A 24499-nucleotide genomic window follows, 5' to 3' on the forward strand; every position below is an offset into this window, starting at 1 on the left:
GATTTACTGCTTATCCTCAGTGCCTAGCACATCATAGGCACTAAAAAAAAAAAAGAAAAAAAATTGAAGGAACAATATCACAGTCCCTCCTTGCCCAAACTCTCCTGGGGACCAGCACTCAATGCAAGGCAGATCCTAATAGAACTCTGCATGTTAAGCAAAGCAACTGTGAACTGATGTAGTCAGCAGTTTCTCAGCACATAGCCTGTGACAGGCACTGATGGGGACTTTCACATACAGAACTTCATTGATGATCACAACACTTTTGAGGCAGGTATATTATTTGTATAGTGAAGAGACTCAGAAATCTGGAACTTATCCAGGCCCACTTACCTAGTGAGTAGCAAGCAGAGTCTGGACTTCAACCAGGGTCTGCCCAACCAAGCTTTCTCCATTATGCTAGTGACCAACACGTGAGCATCACCCTAGAGACTGGCTGACAGCAGGGGAAGAGTGGCCTCTTAACCAGGTAGGGATGTGTGAGTGGGAATCAATTTCATGAGCAGGCATGTTAGTAGTGAAAGCATTTGTGTTTAGATGTCTTTAGGGTCCATAGGCAACCTCATAACCATGAGAGGTTAGAAAAATATAATCAGGCTGGGCGCGGTGGCTCATGCCTGTAATCCCAACACTTCAGGAGGCTGAGGCGAATGGATCACTTGAGATCATCTCTACTAAAAATATGAAAATTAGACAGGCATGGTGGTGGGCACCTGTAATCCCAGTTACTCAAGAGGCTGAGGCATGAGAATTGCTTGAGCCCGGGAGGCGGAGGTTGCAGTGAGCTGAGATTGCACCACTGCACCCCAGCCTGGGTGACAGAGAGAGACTCCGTCTTAATAAAAAAAAAAAAAAAAAAAGTATAATCAGAGAGCAAGAAGCCTCTCTCAGGGTTTTTGTGAAGATTAAATGAGATAATCCTTATTTGTAAATAGCATGCCGTGAGTGGCTCACGTATGTTAAATATAGCTGTTCTTCCGTATCTCCAGGGGATTGGTTCCAGGACCCCCATGGATAACAAAATCTAAGGATGGCCAAGTCCCTTATATAAAATGGTATAGTATTTGCATATAACCTACATATATCCTCCCATATACTTTAAATCATCTCCAGATTTCTATAATACCTAATACAATGTAAACGCTGTGTAAATCGTTGTTATACTGTATTTTAAAATTGTATTACTTTTTATGGTTGTACTTTTTTTTTTTTCAAATATTTCAATCTGCTGTTGGTTGAATCCATGGATTTGAAACCCACGGATATGGAGGGCCGACTATACTGAGTAACTGTTACCTTCGATCATGGTTATTAATCCTCCATCTCTCTGAGAGAACCTCAAAATTGAGGTAGGGATCAATGAGAGAATAAGGGTGGGATCCTTTTATGGACTGGGAAGCACTAATGAATACGAGCTGTGGTATCACGCAGGGTTCTGGAATCAGAAAGCACACCCAACCTTATCCCTGGCTGTGCCTGCCTACCCAGCCCAAGAGACCTTGGGCAAGTGTCTCCCCTCTTTAAAGTATGATCCCTTGCCTTATAATAAGATGAGGAGGTGAGCAGAGGCTCTCAGCTGTCTTCTATATGCAGTAGTGTAGGATGAGAAAAAACATACCCAAGAATCTCAGGATCCTTGAGGCCTTTAATAAGCAGCCTGCGTCCAGGTGCAAAGACAAACAGCCCCCTCTACTGGTCATAGGAAAACATAGGCTTTGCTGTGGCTCAGGGTCCACCATGATGGCTTTATAGGCTGAACTGACCATCCTTGTGGGAACTCTTTCTGGAGTGCGCGTCAAGAATCCTATCTAATCTGAGCGGTAGGACATTACAACAAACACACAATAAAGAGTTGCCGAACCAGATAACATTGCAAATGACAAACAATTCATTTTTAATTAAATACAAACAAGGAAAAAAGGCACCATGGCCCATTCAAGTATTTTGCATAGATGTACAAATATTGTAAACAATTAATAGGTGGACAAGAGAGAAGAAGATCTGTTTTCCGTGAACAATCTCCCAAATAAAAAGAAAATTCACATTGCCCTGGATCCCAGACACATACAAACGCACAGTGGACGGTGTGAGAGGACGCGCTGGGGGTGACTTTGGAAATGTGGGCTTGGATTCTACAGAACCTCTCCTTCGCAGGGTTCCCTCAGGAAGGGGACCTTTCCAGTTGGTGTTCCCATGGCTTTCTTGGGTGTCCAGCAGAGCTGTTATACACGTGGTTAACACAATTACTGACTTTGGAACTGGTCCCCAATTTTCAAATTGCAAGTCTTCCATACCCTCTGTCAAATAAGAATAAATTAGGAAGTAGGCAGGGAGAGACTTTATTGGAAAGGCGTATTGCAGGAGGTGGGGAGGGGCTACTGCTTCAGGGGGAAGGGACTATGGCAATACAAAAAAACACTCCAACCAGAAAATCAGCAAGTCTCAGACCTTAAGATCTGCAAGTGTCTCAGAGCTGGGGCAGAAAAGGACTTTACTTTTATAGGGAGAAGTCAGCAAGGCTGAAAGGAACCTATGGCTAGCAGGCAGTTACAAGATTGAGCCAGGTGCCCAGGCTAAGGCTTCTAGAGACAGGGAGACAGCGCACTAAATCCCTTGAGGTTTGTTTTAGAGATGGCTCCAAGGCCCTTAAAAAAAAAATTCTTGGGTTGTAAAATTGGCAGGAGGTTAATTTCACTTTTAAAAAGATTTACCTACATCCCCATCTGCACAAAGAGCTTGCTAACTCACTAACCCAAACTTGAGTTAAGCTTCCCTCCTCCCCACCAGACCCTGGACTTTGGGCCACCCTCAGCCTGAGCCAGCAAACAGCCCCTCCCCTGGGGGGGGAAAAAAAAAAAAAAAGGCTGGGCACAAAGTCATTCCCTGAACGTGGTTCTTTCTAGCCATGTTTACTTCTTCCAATAAAAGAAAAGGGCTTTTCTGCCTGGGCTTTGAGATGCTTGCAGATCTTGCCGTCGGTCGGTCTGAGCCTTTTCACTGTTCCCACAAGGCCCCTTCCTCTCCATTTTGCCATATTCCCTTTCCCCTTCTGCAATATTCCCTTTCCCCTTCTGCAGTCATGCTTTGGAATAAGGTCTCTCCTTCCCTAAGTCCAGATTTATTTGTATTTGACACCTCAAAACAGCGTACTGGGCACTGGAAAGAAAAGGGGATGCATAACGGCCAGTCTTTCTCCTGAGCAGCCTCCCTGAACAGAGCCAGGAGTGAAGCATCAGTAGAACTGGTTGCCGAAAGTCTATCAATTCCAAAACATTCCACCATCTTCCAGTTCACAGTACAGCTTTATGGGATGGAGGTGATATGAAAATAATAAAACAAAACAAAAAGCAAGAAAACAACAACCCAGGTCTCTTTCTGGTGTGGTTCCAGGGAGGGTGGACTGCAGGTTCAGACGGCTCATGCAGTCACTATGGCTGTGGCACTGTCACTTCAGAGCTATCTACCTCCTGATGTGAGGGAGAAAGGCTGGAGAAGCCACAGGAACCTCTGCGAGGCATGGGGTTGGGTTTTGAGGATGTTGCTTGTTTGTTTTGCAGAGGGGTGAAAGGGGATGTTTTCACCTTTACTTTCCAGGAACCAAGCCTTGAGGAAGAGGGTGGCACATTTAAATAAAAGGTTGGGCCACAGGAAAGGTGGGGAATGGATCTCCACAGCAAGGGTGACCCACGGCAAGGACATGGGGAACCTGTATCACAGCCACCCTGAGGGAAGAGAAACTCATTTTCCTGAGATCTTTCTAAACCCAACCCAGGCTTTTCCCCCAGGGGTATATCCCGTATTTTCCACTTATTTCCAAACTCAAGAACATCCAAGAAGCACCTATTGTGTGCAGAGAACTATAAGGAGGCCCTGGGGTGGTGAATCAGAAGCTCAGCCTCAGCCTTGCAGTGAGGTTTTCAAGAGCAAACAATTGCTCATGGCAGGACGGGAGGAGGCCCCAGGAAAGCCTCAGAGGAGTGAGATCAGGCCAGCTCCTGTCCAGAGAGCCACCCAGCACCTTTGTGGGGTGGGAGTCAATCTCCCAGAAAACATCTCCAGGTGCTTTGCAAAAACCGTCCTGTCTAGCAAAGCACCACATGGCCCTCCTTCCCTGCTGCAGGGAAGACAGCAGCCACCGCAGACCCCCTCACCTGCTCAGAGCTCTCTTTCTGTGAGGGTCAGGTAAGGGCAGTGACCAGAGAGAGAACAAAAGGAACGGAATGACAAAAAGCTGGGTTGAGGAAGAGGCTCCCAGCTCTGACTGTTCCAGCACAGCTGTTGCTGGCTGCCTTCTCCAGTGATCTCGGGCAGCTCCCAGAAATGGGTCTGTTCTCTGCTCAGAGGGCAACAGTCCAGCCAGAAGTCAATGACCAGCCACTAGGGCAGGCTGGCTCCCTCGTGTGTACTTTGTAAACAGCTGGGCTCCCTAAGGGGGGACCTCATCTAGATTTAGCTCAGAGAGTAAGGAGGAAGACCCCCACCATGCTGAGGTCACAAAACACAATGAAAAATAAACATATGACCCCAATGGCCATGCCCCGAGTCTACTCTGGTCACACTCCTGAGAGCCAATGAGGGAAATCCAGTGGCCGACTGTGAGAGGACTCTGACTTGTAGGTCACAAGCACCTGGTCACCCGAAGGTCAGGACTGCTGAAGGTTTGCTCACCAAAGCACCACACATTAGAGGGAGAATGAGAAGGGAAGGAAGAGAGAAAAGCATGGGGCACCAGGAAAGTGCGGCAGAGAAAACAAAGAGCAACTAAAAATTATCCAGAGTCAGGAGTCGCAACCTTTGGCATCACGGCTCAGAGGAAGCCCAAGCCCGGTGCTCCTCCTGCTGTCTACACTGCCTATGAAATAGTACCTGTCTGAGTCAGAGTGACCCATGTGAATACAGGGATGCAGGGGTTTGGGGAGAGGTGGGAGGGGACTTGGCTTGTCACATGCAGCCATACAGCCAGAAGCTGTTCCCTCAACCAAGCCCTGGGCAGAGCCACAGTAGTGGCTGGTTTGACCCTTCCTTAATCCCTAAAAGCTAAAAGGGGTGGGTAAGTACCAGCCTCCGTCCAGCCTGGGACCTCTGAGGAGAGCAGAAGCAATGGGAAGCTCTCTTGCGTGCCCTGCACCCCAGGAGTGAATGGATGGCTTCTGCAAGTGAAGAGCTGGCCTGAGGGGCTTGCCAGCCTTGAGCATCTCCATCAGCACCTCGGGGCTAGGAGTCTGGAGGAGAAGCTGCCATTCACCGTCTTCATACTCTCCCCTCCCTACCTGGGGCTGTATATTGCACAAAACAACACCTAGAAGCCATCAGATCGTAGTCCCTCTGGGCTTCCGAGGAAGCCGAGGAGGCACTGAGTCAACAAGGAGATTTTTGGAGATGTGGAGGTTCCTGGAGGAGGGTGGGAGGAGCTCAGAGGTGGCCAGACATGCTTCTTCAGGGTTCCATGGCCATGGGTCCTCTGCAGTGTCCAGAGAGCTCAAGGAAAGGGAGAAGCCCCTTGGACAGGTCTAGATTTTCGAGCTAATCATCCCTCCAGACCTCTGTGATCTGTATTCTGGAAACTGGGAAGAAAAAGAAGGGAGGGAGAGAGACATCAGCTTGATGCTGATCAATGGGATCAAGGGGGAGCCATCCTCCCGATTTTAGAAGGAAGGATGGACCACCCACTGAGAACAAAGGCTTCTTGTGAAGTCCATCCATGTGTCCGCTCATCCAGACCATCAGCCCTGCAGGGAGGGGTGTGGTGGGTGTCCCCATCTCAAGCTGACCAGTCACCCCTCCCTCTTCCCTTCCCTGCTACGGCAGCAGCACAGTCCATAGTTTTCCCAATGCCTCGTGGGAATACAGGGTGGTCAGCCAGCTTCTTCACCTCATCCCTTTCTGACCTAACTCCCAAGACTGGCAAACTGAGACTGTCAGCCACAGAGAAGAGGTACGAGGAGGGGCCAAGTGTACACAGCCTCCCGCAGGCCAGGTGGCTTCTACTAATGCACTTCCTTGCTCTTCACAGCAAACTGATGGGGCTGGTACTATGCTCATCATAGCCTCTGTACAAATGAGGAAAAAGACTCAAGAGGGACTTGCTCAGGGTCCCTCCGCAGGTCAGGTGCAGGGGCAGGACTGAAGCCACCACAGCTCAGGATTCTAAGCATCACCTTTCACATGAAGCCAAAACTCCACAGTCAAGCGGGCACCAAGAAACACGAATGTTTTGCCCTTGGCTTTTGTTCTGGAAGTTCAGTCCAGATCACAAGAAGCCTGAATTGCTGTTTTCTCAACTCTACACCTGCCCCCCTGGAGCCCTCTGGTACCAGGTTTCACCTTGAGGGCTTCCCGTGGACTCACCTTTGGGGCAGGTGCTGCCAGAGGCCGGGACTGCTGAGGGCCAGCACCAGAGGGCCGCAGTGGGGATGCAACCCCTGGCCTGGGGAGGCTCCTGCGGCCTGGCACTGGGTTCGCGGGGAGTGCCTTCTGGGGCGGCCGAGGCCTGGAGAAGTCCTGGAGAGAAAGCAATAAGCCTCACTTGAAGGCCAGAGGCCTGTTTGAAAGAAAATATCCCTGATATCTTATAGGTCAAAATCAGATAGGAAAAAGTTATATACTGTATGGTCCCATTTAGAAAGAAACTGTATGTATAATGTGTTTATATTCTCAAGAGGAAGTCAGGAGAGCAAGCTGGCAGTATCTATTAAAATTACAAATAACCAGTGATGATGAGCTTTTTTAAATATGTTTGTTGGCTGCATAAATGTCTTCTTTTGAGAAGTGTCTGTTCATATCCTTCACCCATTTTTTAATAGGGTTGTTTGTTTTTTTTCTTGTAAATCTGTTTAAGTTCTTTGTAGATTGGGGATATTAGCCCTTTGTCAGATGGATAGATTGCAAAAATTTTCTCCCATTCTGTAGGTTGCCTGTTCACTCTGATGATAGTTTCTTTTGCTGTGCAGAAGCTCTTTAGTTCAATCAGATCCCATTTGTCTATTTTGGCTTTTGTTGCCATTGCTTTTGGTGTTTTAGTCATGAAGTCTTTGCTCATGCCTATGTCCTAAATGGTATTGCCTAGGTTTTCTTCTAGGGTTTTTATGGTTTTAGGTCTTAAAACCATAAAAGTTTAAGTCTTTAATCCATCTTGAGTTAATTTTTGTATAAGGTGTAAGGAAGGGATCCAGTTTCAGCTTTCTGCATATGGCTAGACAGTTTTCCCAGCACCATTATTAAATAGGGAGGATCTAGAACTAGAAATACCATTTGACCCAGCAATCCCACTACTGGATATATACCTAAAGGATTATATATCATTCTACTATAAAGACACATGCACACGTATGTTTACTGTGGCACTATTCACAACAGCAAAGACTTGGAACCAACCCAAATGCCCATCAATGACAGACTGGATCAAGAAAATGTGGCACATATACACCACGGAATACTATGCAGCCATAAAAAAGGATGAGTTCATGTCCTTTGCAGGGACATGGATGATGCTGGAAACCATCATTCTCAGCAAAATAACACAAGAACAGAAAACCAAACACCGCATGTTCTCACTCATAAGTGGGAGATGAACATGAAATGAGAACACATGGACACAGGGAGGGGAACATTACACACCGGGGCCTGTTGGGTGGTGGGGGGCTAGGGGAGGGATAGCATTAGGAGAAATACCTAATGTAGATAACGGGTTGATGGGTGCAGTAAACCACCATGGCACGTGTATACCTATGTAACAAATCTGCACGTTCTGCACATGTGCCCCAGAACTTAAAGTATAATTTTAAAAAATTACAAATAACTGTTCTCTGATCTAGTAATTCTACTTCTTCTGACCTATGTTAGAGAACTATTCGCACACGTGCACAAAAATGAAATTGCAAGGTTGTTCCTTGCAGCACTGTTTGTAACAGCAAAGAAACTATAAATAAGCAAAATTTCATCAGCAGAAAAATAACTAAAATTATAAAGTGACAGATGATATAGCACTTAAAAAGAATGAAGTAGGTTGATAGGGGCTGGCGCGGGGAGACGTTCAAGAGTTGTTAGGTGGAACAAACAAGCTGTAGAGGATAGTTGACATAAAATAAGTCAGCACGCTCACCACTTAGTAGAAATTGTAACAGAAAAAAGGAAGGATACAGATCAAAGAGATTACACTGGGATGGGATGCGAGAGGGGAGGGGTGTGCTCCAGGTGAACATTCCATTTTTTTTTTTTTTTTTTTGTAATGGCGTCTTGCTCTGTCCCCCAGGCTGGAGTGTAATGGCACGATCTTGGCTTACTGCAACCTCTGCCTCCCGAGTTCAAACAATTCTCTTGCCTCAGCCTCCCAAGTAGTTGGGATTACAGGCGCCCACCATCATGCCCGGCTAACTTTTATATTTTTAGTAGAGACGGGGTTTCGCCATGTTGGTCAGGCCAGTCTCGAACTCTGACCTCAGGTGATCTGCCTGCCTTGGTCTCCCAAAGTGCTGGGATTACATGTGTGAGCCACCACGCCCAGCCCTTGAACATCCCATTTTTTTTTTTTTAACAAGAGCATGTATGTGTATTGCCTGTTTAGATTAAAACAAAATTTAAACAAAGCAGCTGCTACATTTTGTTCATGTTGGTTGTCCATGTGTGTGGCACATTTCATGGATTCTGTCCTTGCTGTGTTACTATTACCTTCATGTTCTCACCATCTCCACAAGGCTTTGCCCTGACTACCTTATTTAAAATTACAACAGCCCCCACCCTGACATTCCCTGACCTTTTTATCCTAATATACCTCTTCTTTTCTTTTCATATCACTTACCGCCTTCCAACATATATAATTTATTTACTTATCCAGTTGATTTTTACTTTCTGTCTCTCCATTCCCCTCTACAGTGGAAGCAGGGTGGGGTCCGTATCTGTTTGGTTCACTGATACATCTTTGGCTTCCAGAATAGTGCCTAGTATACAGTAGGTGCTCAACATGTGTTAGTTGATCCATTGTTTTTTAAGGGGCAAAGAATGACTGTCCCGCCCGCAGGCCCCCAAGCTGTTGGGGTTTAAGGGGAAGCCAATTGCATAGATGGGAGTTCCAGTGCCTGCTCTCCTTGACTTCCTTCCCTTCTCGAGAGGGTCACTACCACGTATTAAAGTGGACAAAAGGCAAGCACATAGAGAGGGCAGGAATAACCCAAAGAGCCGAGATTTTCCCCAAGAAGCTTCATGGCATCAGAAACTAAAGTAAATTCTTAGGGCCAAAAAGCCATGTTCTTCAGCTCCATCTAGAAGGACAATGCAACCTGCCCCTTTACCACTGCCTTCCCCAGCTCAGAATAGCTGCCAAGTTGCAGTGGTTGCTGGAAGCCAGGATAGAGACCTGGGGCAGGTGACAGCTGGGTGCAGATGTCAGGTTGCAAGTGGGAAAGGCTGTGCTCCCAAGGGAGCTGTGCGAATGAGCCACTGAGGGGCTGGAGTTTGGGCAGGAGCCTCATCAGCATGTCAGCGCTGGGCCTCCCAGCGCAGCAACCAGCCACAGGCCACATCTGCGATGATCCAACTCAGCCCTACCAGAGCCCTCGCCCAGCACTGTTTTCCTTTTTCTGAAGCAGAAACAGTCCCTCAGCTACTCTGGCCCACGATCCCTTCCACAAGGGACGGCACCTCACTCAATCAGATTGCACAAGCCTGACACGGGGCGTCATGCCCTGCCAAGCAATGGATCTTCAACTCCTATCTATTTTCTCTTCTGCACATTTCTCATCAGCTTCACTCCATCAACCCTGCCTACTCCCTGCTCCAAGCTTTTACCATCTTTCTTCAGGACAACCTTTAAATCTTCTAACTAGGACACCCATTTGCTTCTAGGGTGACTTTCATTTTTTAAAACTATTTTAAAAATTCAAATATAATATACACAGAAAAAGGTGAACAAATCATAAATATACAACTAGATGAATTATCACAACGTGAATACACTAAGTAATCCCCATGCAGGTTAAACAGTAGATTAACAGCTTCAGAAGTATCTATGGACCCCTGGCAGGAACTACACCTCTCTCCTGCCCAAAGATAACCCAAAGAGCGATCAATCCTTGTCAGCAGAGAATTGCATCATGTCACCACTGTCCTCTTCCTATGGAATACAGACCAAAATTCTGACCAAGGCTACGTGGCCTGGGCATAGACGGGCTCCTCCTGGCTTTCCAGCCTCATCTCATAGCTCCCTGGGCCCCAAGCACACAAACCTTTCAAGTTCCTTCAACTCGCAGGGCCCTCTCCCATGACAGAGCCTCCCTACTAGTGAGTCCTGGGACCAGGAAAGCTCCTTCATCACTTGCCCTCACAGCCTGGTTAAGCCCTGTTCCTCCTTCATGTCTCAGCTCAAATGTCACCTCCTCAGGGAAATCTTCCTGGATTTCCCAGACTAGGTCAAATCCCCTTGTTACTCTCTTCTGAGCACCCTGAGCCTCTCCTTCACAGCACATATAGCTGTTGCAGTGACACGTATCCCAGAGTCACTGCCCCAGCAGAATGTGAGCTCCTGGAGGCAAAGCTGCCATCTGCCTTCCTCGTCATCGCCTGGCCCAGAGTGCAGGTGCATAAGCCGGTTTAGAATAGCAGAACTGAAAAAGTGATGAGGTTTCATCCATCACTTCTCCAGGGGGTCCATGTCCCCCAGCTAGGAGGTGGGGAATCTTTGATGGCAGACTGGAGACTGTGAGTGGCCCCAGGGCAGGAGGCTGTCTCGCTCAGCTGGGTGAGACCTGGGTTCAAGTCCTAGCTCCTCCACTCACAGCTGTGCAATGTCGGGCAAGTCCCTTCAATCCTATGAGGCCTGGCAACCTCCAAGAGAAATGAGGGCTGCAGAAACTCCCTTCTTGGAATGGCTGTGAGGAGGCAGGTGGCAGCCCAATGTCATCACAGTAGCCCCCACTCAGAGCAGCTGCCTCCCACTGTTTGCTTGTAGAGAGACACCCACCTAGGCCCTGGGGCCCAGGAGAAGCTGTGCATGGGAGCTGTGTTTTGGGATGCCCGCCACTGGCTGGGCAGCTTCCTGCACCCGGGACTCCTGCCAGCAGTCCCAGGGGTGCAGGTGCAGGGTACGCACAGCCTCCACCACTTAACACACAGCTGGGTCCCCGCTGTCCCTGATGCTTCCTGACCTACGGCTCAGCACCTTGGGGTGACAGGGCTGAGGCTGGCCCCGTGTTCTCTGAACATGCCTCTAGTGTGGGTTTTTCGCAACAACAGTGTGAGTGGACTGCTCGCCCAACCCACTCGCTCCTCCCTCTGCTGGCACACCTGTTCTCCTGTAACCCCAAGTCTCTACACGCCTGCTTTCTCCCTTTCTTTCATCTCTCTGTTAGGGACTGAACTGTGCACTCATCATTTAAAAAAAGAAATCATATGCTGAAGCCCTAACCCTGAGTACCTCAGAATGTGACCATATTTAGAGATAAGGTCTTTAAAGAGGAGATTAGGATAGAATGAGGCCACCTAATCCAATCTGGTGTTCTCATAAGAAGAGCAGAGTTGGACACGCAGACACCGGGGAGGCAGCAGTGCATAGGAAAGGCCACGCGAGAACACAGCAAGAGAGTGGCCACCTGCAAGCCACAGAGAGAGGCTTCAGAAATCAACCCTTCCAGCACCTTGACCTTGGACTCCTAGCCTCTAGAACTGTGAGAAAATAAGTGTCTGTTTTGAAGCCACCCAGTGTGCGGTACTCTGTTACGGCACCCTCAGCACACAAGTACGCTCTCCACCTCTCTCTCCACTCCTCCCCTCTCTTGCTTTTTTCCTTTCCTCCTTCCTTCTCTCTCCCTGTCAATCTTTCCTCTCTCTTTCTGCATGGATTTTTCCATCCTACCTCTGCCCCACACAAAAGGAAGGGGAGAGCAGCGGTTTCACAGCAGAGAAACAGAATGGATGCCCTCAGCCTTCCCAAACTGTACCACTGCCACACATCCCAAGGACCCTCCAAAGCCTGCAACCAACCCCAGAGTCCTTAGGGTCAGAGATAGCTTGGGTTTCATGGAGCTCTCTGGATTACACCCAAAGAAAGCAGTCTCAGTTGAGGGGTCACACCCAAAACACACAGGCCAGTTCCAGAAGGCACCCCATCTGGCCGCCACCCAGGAAACACCTGTGTCTACACTAGGGGATCTCCTGCAGAAGGTGTGGTCAGAGCTATCAGAGCACACACACGCAGTGGGAACAGGCTGCTGGGCAGGCTCTGCCTCCAAGAGCACCAGGGCTGGAGGCAGAGAGTCTAGACCCCACTCTCACCTCCCAGAGGCACCTGCCCCTTGGGATGGGCAAGGCATCAGGATACATCCCTAAGACTTTCCAATCAGTAGAAGGTACCAATAGGTACAATTTGGTGGGAAGAGTACTATGATGAGAGAAGTACAGTCCCATCAACCTCAGACTTGAGGAATCAGACTAGGCTTCCTGGGAGAAGAGGCATCTAGGAGCAGATCTGAGGATGAGCAGGAGCTGGCCCCGCCAAGGGCAGAAGGAGTGTATCAGGCAGAACAAGCAGCATTTACAAAGACCTAGCAGGCAGACGAGCATGGGGAACTGACAGAAGTTAATTTGGGGGTGGAAGGTGGGTAGTGGCTTGTCATAAAATAGGCCAACCCGGGAGAAAATGCCACGTGGTTTAGGAGCTGCCTAGAGAGTCCATTTCCCCACATTCATTGCTCTAACCTGCTGTGCACCCCCGTATTGACTGAATTGCAGAAAAGGCAGTCAGCTCATGGCCCCACAAGTTTCACCTTCCCCACCTTTGCCATTACCCATTGAAAGTGGCCTTAAAAGCAATGTTCCCAGCCCAAGGTTGCTGACTATCCACTTACCTGGGAAACGATGCAATTTGGTGCGGGGGGAATTGGCCGGCTTGGAGGAGGCCTCCTGGATGACTCCGTCCTCTCTATTTGAGACCCGGGCCCTGGGGAGTTCCTAGCAGCTCTGCTCAGGTGTGCTGGCAGTGGTGCAGGTGGGGACCCACCGCGCAGATAATCTGGAGGGGGCCGGGGAGGAGGCTGGGAGGGCTTCCGCAGGATTTCCGGAGTGTTGATCACCTGTACGCACAAGTCAAGGAACACCTGAGACAAGAAATCACTCAGGGCTGGCCTTGTGTGTCTCTTTGAGATAAACCAGAGCCCAAAGGGAGAACAGACACACCAATCTATTAAACCCCTGAGGATCTCAGAAGTCAGATGCAACCTTTAAAGTCATTAGGGGATGTCAGAACCAAATAACATGTCTCTCCAGCCAATAAAAGGGCTTTTATTACCAATCCCATGGGCCCACAGAGGCTCTTAGAAAAATACAGCATGGCGGCCGGGCATGGTGGCTCATGCCTATAATCCCAGCATTTTGGGAGGCCGAGGCGGGTGGATCACGAGGTCAGGAGATCGAGACCATCCTGGCTAACATGGTGAAACCCCGTCTCTACTAAAAACACAAAAATTAGCCAGGCATGGTGGCGGGCACCTGTAGTCCCAGCTAATCGGGAGGCTGAGGCAGGAGAATAGCATGAACCCGGGAGGCGGAGCTTGCAGTGAGCCGAGATGGCGCCACTGTACTCCAGCCTGGGCGACAGGGCGAGACTCCATCTCAAAAAGAAAAAAAGAAAAATACAGCATGGCCCTGAGGGATAAAGGAAAAGTAGCAAAGTTCAGTGGTGCAAAGCTCTTACCTTTCGCTTGCCCTGGGGCGTCTGCAGCTTGAAAGTTGGGTTGGCATGACCAGTCCCGCTGTTCTGAGAAACCCTGAAGGGACAACTAGAAACAAGAAATGGGGGAGGAAAAGAAAGGGGAAGATGTTCAGCAGGGGACAGTGCCTGAGTTCCCTTTGACCCAAGCACGGCCAGCAAGCAGCTAAATCTTTCCCAAGTCTGCTCTGGAGGGAGTGGGATTAGGTCTTCTCAAACCACATCTTCCTAAGTAGAAAAACATGTGGCCAATGGAGAACTCTCAAGGAAACAGAGTTGGCCTTATACAAAGCAGAGCTCTCTCAGCACCTTATCTTCACCCTTTTAAGACTCTTCCCCTGTGAGGAGACACAAGGGTATCACAAGCCATCAACCAATCCCCATCAGGCATAGATCCAGAAAGACCTGGGACTTAAAATCCCCTCCAGAACAAATGTTATTTAATAGGTGACTCAGAGACTGTACATCTTCCATATCCAAAATAATAAATCACTTTTCAAATGGGACACCAAAAGTGAGCAGGAGTAGCTATTCTTATACCAGATGAAACAAACTTTAAAGCAACAGGGTTAAAAAGACAAAGAGGGGGCTGGGCATGGTGGCTCATGCCTGTAATCCCAGCATTTTGGGAGGCCGAAGTGGGCAGATCACCTGAGGTCAGGAGTTCGAGACCAGCCTGGCCAACATGGTGAAACCCCGTCTCTACTAAAAATACAAAAAATTAGCTGGGCATGGTGGCATGCACCTGTAGCCCCAGCTACTCAGGAGGCTGAGGCAGGAGAATCACTTGAACTCAGGAGGCGGAGGTTGCAGTGAGCCAAGATTGCACCACTGCATTCCAGCCTGGGCAACAAGAGCGAAACTCCATCTCAAAAATAAATAAATAAAATAAAATGGGGAACAAATCAACTAGACAAAGGATGGCAAATAAATTTTATTTTATATTTCAACTTGATTTGGTTGGGGATATTCTGCTGAGAAGAACTCAGGAGTGACGACCAGAATCAGTAGAGTACTTACAATAAGATCAACTAGTAATGCCTGTCACAGTCACAGCAGGGGAGAGGGCAGTGTGTCCCTTGCATTTGTCTTCCCTGAATTAGTCCCACTATCACCAACACTTTTGCTAAGTACCATTTATGGAGACCTTTGTGACCCATAAATTGACCCTGAGTCCTCCATCGAACCCTGTCATACCTGAACTGTTGCCTCAGCTTGGAAGGGAGAGCTGAGGGCTTGAGTTGGCCTAGTTTGTTGTTCTGTCTGCAGCAGTAGTACATCAGCATGAGGACCGCCAGCACGAAGATAGCCACCAACACTCCAGCTACCACAGGACCCACACCTTCCAGAAACAGAACCCAAGTGGGAGATTTAGAAGCTGTCTGGGCTACAGCAGATTTCAAAATAGGTATTCGTGCTTCTTCTTCAGGCATTTGATTTGCATTTAATTTGTATCACTTATTTTAACTTACAAATTATAAATAAAAACACACATTATGGGCCAGGCACAGTGGCTCACGCCTGTAATCCCAGCACTTTGGGAGGCTGCAGTGAGAGGATCACAAGGCCAAGAGATCAAGACCATCCTGGCCAACATGGTGAAACCTCGTCTCCACTAAAAACACAAAAATTAGCTGGGTGTGGTGGCACACACCTGTAGTCCCAGCTACTCAGGAGGCTGAGGCAGGAGAATCACTTGAACCTGGGGGGCGCAGGTTGCAGTGAGTTGAGATCACACCACTGCACTCCAGCCTGGGTGACAGAGCAAGACTCCGTCTCAAAAAAACAAAACAAAACAAAACAAAGAAACAAAAAGACTCAGACGGATTTAAGACTAGAACTCTCACCCATAATCCATAACTTAACATTTGGTTTCATCAAAACTACCCCAATATTCTCTCAAGTGGTTAATGTAAATATAGAGAATATATTTGTACTAACAAAACACTACTTTTTATCAGTTTTACATATTGGGGGTTCTTCCTTGAAAGATTTTGGTGCTTTTTTTTTTTAAAGTTATTTGCTATTTTTAAAAAAAAAAAAAACTTTAGAAACCATAGTGCTAGAATCCTTGAGAGATCCACTAAAATACTATAAAATTTTCCGAGTGTCTGGTTCTCCATTTCAACTTGTGTCCATCAGAGGAAATCTAAACCACCATAATGTGTCCCAGGTTCATGATTATTTTTAAGTGCCCAAAGAGAAATAGTCACCGTGTCCCCTAAAAAGAATGGGAACATTCAATGACCTGCAGTCTCTCTTACTCTCACTCTACTAAGCGGGCTCCCCCTCCTCAGTAGAAAGGATGGGAGAAGAGAGACTGAACCATGTCCCCACACCACACTATGGGCAGTTGCTCCTCTCTCGGTCTCTCTTTATCCTGATTTCCTCTCTACAAAATCAGGACAATGAAGCTGACTCAATGTGGATGCTCTGCAACATGCCACCTGCCCCTGACGCCCATTCTTCTCACAGAAGCGGGCAGTGGCCCCAGCAGGCTGGCACTCACTCTCAGGGGGCATAGGCCCACTGTCGATACTGCCCCCATGGCCCGGTGTGTTGCAGAAGGGCGGGGCCCAGCCCGGCAGGCAGTGGCAGTTCTGGTTGTTGTTACAGACCTGGAGCGAAGAAAGGGCAGAGGTATCAGCACCCCAGAGAGCATCAGCCACCCACAGGGCCTGCCCTAATGATGCCCCCATGACACAGAGAAGCCAGAACCCAGCACGCACCCCATGGCCATTGCACTTCTTCCCACAGCCTTCAGTTTCAAAGAAGGAGGTGTTCCTGCACTGCCCCTCGAAGCAAATCTGCACGGAGAGAAAACAGAATGATCAGTGCAGTGGGAGGGATGCTGGTTGGGAGTTAGGAGGCAAGATTTTGCACTTGGCACATATGAGGACCCATGGCCCGGCCTGGTGGCTCACGCCTGTAATCCCAGAACTTTGGGAAGCTAAGGTGGGCGGATCACCAGAGGTCAGGAGTTCAAGACCAGCCTGGCCAACATGGTGAAACTCCGTCTCTACTAAAAATACAAAAATTAGCTGGACCTGGTGGCCTGTGTCTGTAGTCTCAGCTACTCGGGAAGCTGAGGCAGGAGAATTGCTTGAGCCCGGGAGACAGAGGTTGCAGTGAGCCGAGACTGTACCACTGCACTCCAGCCTGGGTGACAGAGCAAGACTCCATCTTAAAAGGAAAAAAGTATGAGGGCCCAAAAAGGCAGCCCACTTCAGGTTACTATCAAAGTGAAAAATGGAAAACAGCCCACAACGCTAAGGACAGGACAACAGCCAACTAAATTCTGCTATTACTTTTGTGATTAGGGAGAAAACAACAAATATATTGTTAAAGTATCATATTTAACAATACAATATTAAATATGTGTTATCACATTAAAGGACTAGTATGTTGATTATGTTAATTACTTGTCATTAATATGTATCAATTTTAACATTATATTTAAAAATAATGATGGTGACAGTATTCTGTGCCAGGTGCTATGCTAAATGCTTCATGTTTTCCATAGTTTCATTAGTCGATTCCATAGTTTCCATAGTCGATTATCAGAATCGACTCTGTGGGATAGTTGCTATTATTTTGCTCAGGCTTCCCTAACTCCTAGTCCATTTTTAACTCCCATGATAATTAGCAATGAGGATGAAAGTGGCACTAGCTAGGCCACCTAAGTGCTTTACCAGGATGATTTTCTTTAATCCTTCTGACAGTTCTCTGGGGTGGGTGGCTGCTGTCACTATACACGCTTCATGAAGGGAGCCACCGAGGCTCAGAGGTTGGGGAGGTGGCATCTGAGCCCCAGGCATCCTTCCCTCAGAGCTCACTTCTTAATCACTCTGCTCTGCAGCTGGCTCCTAGGTGAGCTGGAGAAGGGGACTCACATGGTTGTATCCACACTTGGTTCCGGTCATCACCAGCCCTGGGTCCAGCATGTCACTCTCCTCCTCGGGACCTCGGTAGACGTGGGTGCCCCGGCACTGGATCTGCCTCCCATTCATGATGATAGTGGTGTCGATAGGCACCGCGTTGGACTCCAGGGGCCGAGCCTCAGAGCTCTGACACTGGATCTTCCCACACTTCGCATCTCTGGGCACAAGAGACAGAGAGGGAAGGAAGCGGAATCAGAGGCAGAGGAAGAGCTGGGGCACCAGAGAGCTTCAGTCTTTCTTGACCAAGACAGCAGGCTTGCATGGGGTGGGGCAAAGGTTTAGGGCAGTCATGTGCTTTGGAACCCACCAGGAGAGATTCCATGTGGACTGACACCAAGGGAAGAGAACAGGCTCCTTGACCCTGAGCAAATCTAGACCAGAGAACTGGCCTCGAAAAGTCCTTAACTCCAAGAACAGCCACCTGAGCTGAGCAATCTTTCCCTTTTTGCTCCTTATACCGCCATCCACCCAGGAGCTCCAGCTAGAAATCTGGGGTCATCTCCAACTCCCCATTCTCCCTCACTCCTGGGCTCAAGCCATTTTCAAACCCTATCAATCTTCCCTCCTATAAATCTACCTTAATTCACACTGCCCCACCCCCCTTACCTGGTCTGCAGAAGATTGATTTCCCTGCCTCCAGTCTGCCCCATAGAAGTCTAATTTCCACACTGCTCTCAAGCTAAAGTCCAAACTCCCCTAGCCATGCATTTGAGGCTTTTCATGATCTGGTCCATGCTAAACTATCCAGGCTAATTTCTCAGCAGACCTTCTTCTTTGCACCCCAACATCATACTTTAACTGTATCAAACTGTTCTCAGTTCTTTCAACCATCAGTTTTTCTCTATTCATCTCTCTTCCTGGATTACTCTCCTATGCACCAGCACCACTCTCCACCCTGTTCACTGAGGTAACTGCTCCAGATCTCAGTGTAGGTATAACTTCCTTTGGGAAACCACTCTGACACACTAAGATGGGTTGGATGGCTCTCTCCGCATTGCCATTAACATACTATATTGTTAATTAAAAGTTCCATGCACTCGGCACAGTATCTTGCACATGGTAAATCTTCAATAGATAGTAGATAGACAGTAAATCTTCAACAGATAGTAGATGGATAGATGGACAGACAGATGGATGGATGGATCAGTGGGTGAGTGGGTGGTGGAGGATGGATAGATGGATGGATCAGTGGGTGAGTGGGTGGTAGATGGATGGATGGATGGATGGGTAGACAGATGAGTGGATGGTTGGTTGGAATGAATGATGAATAAATGAATGAATGAGTGAATTAACGAATGAGGAGCTATTCAAATTAGGGCATGATTAGAATTTGGCAGAAATGACCCAAAAGGGCTGATTCCCTGCCCTACTGTAAGATGGTCCCCAAAGGAAGCCTGATCAGCTTTCTAGGAAGCACTGCCATCCACACCCTCCTCTGACTTCCTTAGAGCTGAAAAGTGCATGGTCAAACAGGGGGCTGAGAATAGATGACTGACTTCAACTGATTGACATAAAGGTGCAGCTCTAGGGCCAGTCACGCTGCTGAGCTGGGCAGCAGTGAGGACACAGCAGAAACTGCTTGTTCATCCTCATTTCATTGGGCCTGCCCTTTGGTCATCACCTCATGTTGCACTTCCTGTGTTCACCATTCATGTCCTTTCCACAGTTTCCAAAGGTGTCTCCTGCCACATTCACCTTCTCGAAGCAGAGGTCAGGGGCAGGTCGGGCTCCTGGGTGGGCAAGCAACATCTATCAGTATACTCGTCTGTCAGAAGCCCCCAAGGGCAAAGGTATCTTTGGTAAAGTCATGAAGTTAAGAATATTTTCTGGGAGGGAATACTCAGCCTCTTCTTCCTGTTCCCTCCAGGTTACTCCATCCCCATATTCTCATCAAGATCTACTCAGAGAATAATGTTTTATATAAATTCTTTTTTTTTTTTTCAGATGGATTCTCGCTCTGTCACCCAAGCTGGAATGCAGTGGCACGATCATGGCTCATTGCATCCTCCGCCTCTTGTGTTCAAGCAATTCTCTGCCTCAGCCTCCCGAGTAGCTGGGATTACAAGCGCCCACCACCACGACCAGCTAATTTTTGTATTTATTATTTTTTTTTTTGTAGAAATGGGGTTCCACCATCTTGGCCAGGCTGGTCTTAAACTCCTGACCTCATGATCCCCCCGCCTCAGCCTCCCAAAGTGCTGGGATTACAGGCGTGAGCCACCACACCTGGCCTGTTTTATATAAATTCTTCCTACCTTATTGAGGATTTATATTTGTGTGTGGGGAGGGTTGCATGCTAAGCCTGCTCTCTAATGAAGAAGCCATGTTCCGTTTCAATATTTTAAAAAATAGGTCATACATGCATAATATTTTAAAGATATAAGTATGTCTTGGAAAATTTTTCTTGTAGTCATCCAGTTCCTACTTCTCTACATCCTGGAGGAATAGCACTTATTAACAGTATATTTTCTAAAGATACTTATATCTCTAATTTCTATATCTCCTAGGTGTAGTTCTGTGTGTATCTTCTAGAGATAATCTATCTAATAAAGAATGGAAGCATATTTTTTTTTTTTGAGACAGAGTCTTGCTCTGTCGCCCAGGCTGGAATGCAGTGGCACGATCTCAGCTCACTGCAACCTCTGCCTCCCGGATTCAAGAGATTCTCCTGTCTTAGCCTCTCAAGTAGCTGGGATTACAGGTGTTCACCACCACGCCTGGCTAATTTTTGTATTTTTAGCAGTTACAGGGTTTCACCATGTTGGCCAGGCTGGTCTTGAACTCCTGACCTCAGGTGATCCACCTGCCTTGGCCTCCCAAAGTACTGGGATTACAGGCATGAGCCACTGTGCCCGGCCTTTTTTTTTTTTTTTTTTGAGATGGTACGTCCCTCTGTCACTTGGGCTGGAGTCCTAGAGTGGAGTGGCTCACTGCAGCCTCAAACTCCTGGGCTCCAGCCATCCTCCCACCTCAGCCTCCTGAGTAGCTAGGATTACAGGTGCAAGCCACCATATCAGCCTCCTGAGTAGCTAGGATTACAGGTGCAAGCCACCAAATCTGGCTAGAAAGCATATTTTATTTGCTGTTCTACACCTTGCATTTTTCACTTAATTTTTTGTGGAAGATGATTTTATTCAGTAAATATAAGGCTGCCTCCTTATTTAGCCATAAAGCACTGCATTATATGAATGTACCAGAATTATTTTAATTGGTCCTACTGAAGGACATACAGGTTGTTGTTGCTATGGCTAACAATGGTGCAGTAAACATCATAGTAAATATATCCTCACAAACACGTGCAAGTGATAGCTGCATTTCTAAGTATATCTCCAAATTGTTTTCCATAGCGGTTACATCTACCTGTTTCTTCACACCCTCCACAACACTATATCATTATTATTGTTGTTGTATTATTATTATCTTAACTTTCAGTCTTTGCAATCTGATATATGAAAAATCTCACCTCATCATAATTATACTTTGCTTTCCCTTAATATGACTGAGGTTAAACATCTTTTCAAAGCTTAAGGGCCATTTGCATTTGCTTCTCTGTCTCCATCCTCTGCTCATTTTTCTTTTGGATTACTCTTATTCAGTTGTCCACTCTGAGAAATAAAAGCATCAAGGGACTGGGAAGGAACACTGTCCTCTGGTTCTCCCTGAACATCTACCCTGAGTCAAGGGGATGAAAGAGGTAGTATCTAGAGGTGCCATTTGAAGCCAAGGTTCCAAACTACTCTGAGGGCCAGGGGAGGCTGGCTGGGAAGTGGTGGGCTGGGGAGAGCCGTGCTCCCCAGGAGAGGCTTACCGGGTCCCCATAGCTGCTGACACTGCTCCTGGTAGGTGAGGCACATGCCGTTGTAGCAGTAGGCCTGGCCGCCTTCACAGGGGGTACCATCCATCTGGTAGAAGTTGGTAGGGCAGTGGGGAGACTTGCCCGTACAGAACTCCGGGAGGTCACACTGCCGGGCCTGCTCACGGCACAGGGTCCCAGGAGCCAACAGCTGAGCCAAGGGATGAGAGGAAAACACAGTCAATCTCCTCCCCGCCCTCAACCCTGTTGCCCAAGGGCTCATAAGGATCACTCTCATAGAACGGAATTTTCCATTACCATGATTTCACAGCACTTTTTACATGACCTCATTAGCCCAAACCATCTTCAGCCTTCTCATGTGATTACTGACAGAATTTCAAGTTGTTTTCACAAATGCTAACTCACTTTCTCTTCATAGAAGTCTTAAGAAAGAGGCAAGAAATAATACCTATACAACAATTTACAGTTTCCTACATGCTTTAATAATAGCAGCTACTTTTATGCAGCTCCCACTTAAGTGTCCAGTACAAATATGACTTCATTTAGTTTTCATGACAGTCCTGTGTAATATAATTATCCCTTCTGCAGATGATAAAATCTGTAGGCTTAAAGAGGTTAGACGATGCATCCAAAGACTCATAGTAAGTCGCAGAGGAGCTAGGCCCACTAATACACACACACACACACACACACACACACACAAAACTAGCACTCACATAACATCTGTGAGTTTACAAAGCACCTCAGCAATAATATATCCCCACTATGGAGCCAGGCACTGGGCTGAGCGTGTGACATACACGTATCTCATGGGATCCTCACAGCTTCCATGGGATAGATACTGCTATTTGCCCCACTTTGCAGATCAGTACGTTGATCAACAGCACACCTGGGGCAAAGGGCGAAGAGTCTTACAGCCTCCCTGGGTAGTCGGTGTTACTAATACTCTTCGCATTTTATAGATAAAGAACCTAGACTCAGAGAGTTAATAGGTTGCCCCAAATCACACAGCCAGGGTTTGAAGTCAGTCTCGGACACCAGGGAATCCTTTCTGAGGCTCAAACTGAAATTCTTGTGTGGAATGAAGGGGTCCACTCCATGCTTATACTTAGGCCTTGGGCCAAGACTGGAAGAACTTGACCCAGCACAGCCTCCCTGGGGGATGCACAGCCAAACCAGATGCCGTGCAAATTCCGAGAGCCAGGCAAGGAAACCTGTGACTGAGAACAGACCCCCTCCCCTGCTCCTGGGCCACTCCTCCCATCCACAGGGTCCTCCCAGGAGAGAAGGCAGACAGGCTTCTCCACTGGCCACTCTCAGGCCGAGACTGGGCCAGCTGAACAGCTTGCTGAGAGTGGATGCCCAGTCGCAAGTGTGGGCAGGGGTGGTGTATGCAGGAGGAGGCTGCAGGACACACCTCTGCCACCCAGAGGCAGGTGGAGGCAAAGAGGACCTGCCCCAGAGCCAGCCTGCCTGGGCACACATCCCAGCTCCTTAACCAGCAGCGGGGCCTTGGGCACCTGCTGTGTAACCTGTGTGTGCTCACTCACCCACAACTCAGGATAATAACCCACTCATGGGTGATTAAACGTGAGTTAGAACGAAGTATCTGGCCCCTAACGAGCACTCAGCAAGTGCTGGGCAGAAGCCCAAGCCCACAGTTCCTGCCTAAAATGATGGGGCCAGATGGGGTTCAGGCTTTTCAGATTTAGAAAGCAGATATTGTAATACATAGGTCCATATGTACATGTGTGTACATATATAATTACACATGTGTATATGGATATGGATATGGATAATTACATATGTCCGCATATATAACTACATATGTATATTACATAACCCCCCAGCAAGGCTGGGGATAACACCTTCTGATCAAACATACTAATATTTCTGTAATGCAGTATAAATATTCACTTTAGGAGTGATTTTTTTTAAAAAGACTATAATTCGTCTCATGTCAATCCAGGTCAAGTTTTGCCACCAAATGTGTTTACATTTTTTTTCAGCTTTTAGAACTCCCTTAATTGCAGAATTGTGGAAAAGTGATTGTGGTTCTACAGTAACACTAGCAGTAACAGACGATTTATCTCTCACATCAATATTAGGAATGTGGGCGCCAGAGTCAGGGAAAGCTGGATTCAGTCCCTTCCTGACTGCCTGATTCCAGATAAACCTCTTATCCCCTATAAGCTCTAGTTTCCACATCTTAAAATGAGGATAATCACATATATTTTATGGGGTTTTTGTGAGGAGAGAATGAGATAACGTACATAAGATTCCCAGCACAGTGCCTGGCATCTACTAAGAGGTCCATTAATGTCAATACAAATTATGATAATTATTATTGTTTATGAGCTCAATAAAATCAAGCCCACTCTCTCTGGACATTTCTTTAAAAAAGAAAAAAAAAAGTACCATTTCCAAAGAGGCACCACCCTCCTCTGGGATGATCTGAATTCAGTGAGGCCCAGTATAGGAATAGTAAATTTTATTCAAGGCACCTCTCCTGCTCCATATTTCTGAAACTCTGTTGCCATCACTCTCCCAGGATGGAGGCAAATCCCCAGCCATCCACCCCAGCAGAGCAGTCCTGTGGTCCCACTGTCAGGCCAGGGCCCAAGGCATGGAGGAAAGGGCCACTTACCTTACACTGGTGGCAGCAGGAGCCATGAGCACACTCTGCCCCCGGCCTCAGGGTACAATTAGAGGCATTGCAGCAGGGGTTGTTACATTCCTGGGGAGGCAGTGGGGTGGGTGTGAGTGGGGGAGGGCCTTCACCACCCCCAACATTTTCCCCACCCTTGCCCACACACCCCTGGAACCCCAGCTCTCTAGCAACTCCTTTTTTTTTTTTTTTGAGATGAAGTCTCTCTCTGTCACCCAGGCTGGAGTGCAGTGATGCAATATCTCCGGTCACTGCAACCTCTGCTTCCTGGGTTCAAGCGATTCTCCTGCCTCAGCCTCCGAAGTAACTGGGACCACAGGCACACCCCACCAGGCCTGGCTAATTTTTTTATTTTTAGTAGAGATTGGGTTTCGTCATGT

General features: G+C 47.7%; 1 protein-coding gene across 3 annotated transcripts in view; it reads right to left on the reverse strand.

Annotated features, from left to right (window-relative positions):
- Positions 1 to 1870: 1870 nt before the first annotated feature.
- The window catches only part of ADAM19 (ADAM metallopeptidase domain 19), a 98137-nt gene continuing 75508 nt past the window's right edge, over positions 1871 to 24499 (reverse strand). For 2 of the 3 annotated variants that reach the window (XM_054556142.2, XM_002816129.6), the window contains 11 exons: positions 24099 to 24188; positions 21446 to 21641; positions 19259 to 19367; positions 17590 to 17794; positions 16426 to 16503; positions 16206 to 16314; positions 14894 to 15038; positions 13682 to 13766; positions 12837 to 13061; positions 6349 to 6501; positions 1871 to 5564 (listed from right to left, as the gene is read on the reverse strand). In XM_054556142.2, the coding sequence (XP_054412117.1) occupies positions 5511 to 5564; positions 6349 to 6501; positions 12837 to 13061; positions 13682 to 13766; positions 14894 to 15038; positions 16206 to 16314; positions 16426 to 16503; positions 17590 to 17794; positions 19259 to 19367; positions 21446 to 21641; positions 24099 to 24188 (1449 nt within the window). In that variant the 3' untranslated portion in view covers positions 1871 to 5510. Of the gene's footprint in view, positions 5565 to 6225; positions 6502 to 12836; positions 13062 to 13681; positions 13767 to 14893; positions 15039 to 16205; positions 16315 to 16425; positions 16504 to 17589; positions 17795 to 19258; positions 19368 to 21445; positions 21642 to 24098; positions 24189 to 24499 lie in introns of those variants that run through there. The other variant, XM_024247680.3, reaches the window with a different exon arrangement.

The sequence above is a fragment of the Pongo abelii genome, chromosome 4, assembly GCF_028885655.2.
Source record: "Pongo abelii isolate AG06213 chromosome 4, NHGRI_mPonAbe1-v2.0_pri, whole genome shotgun sequence".
Classification (NCBI taxonomy): domain Eukaryota; kingdom Metazoa; phylum Chordata; class Mammalia; order Primates; family Hominidae; genus Pongo; species Pongo abelii.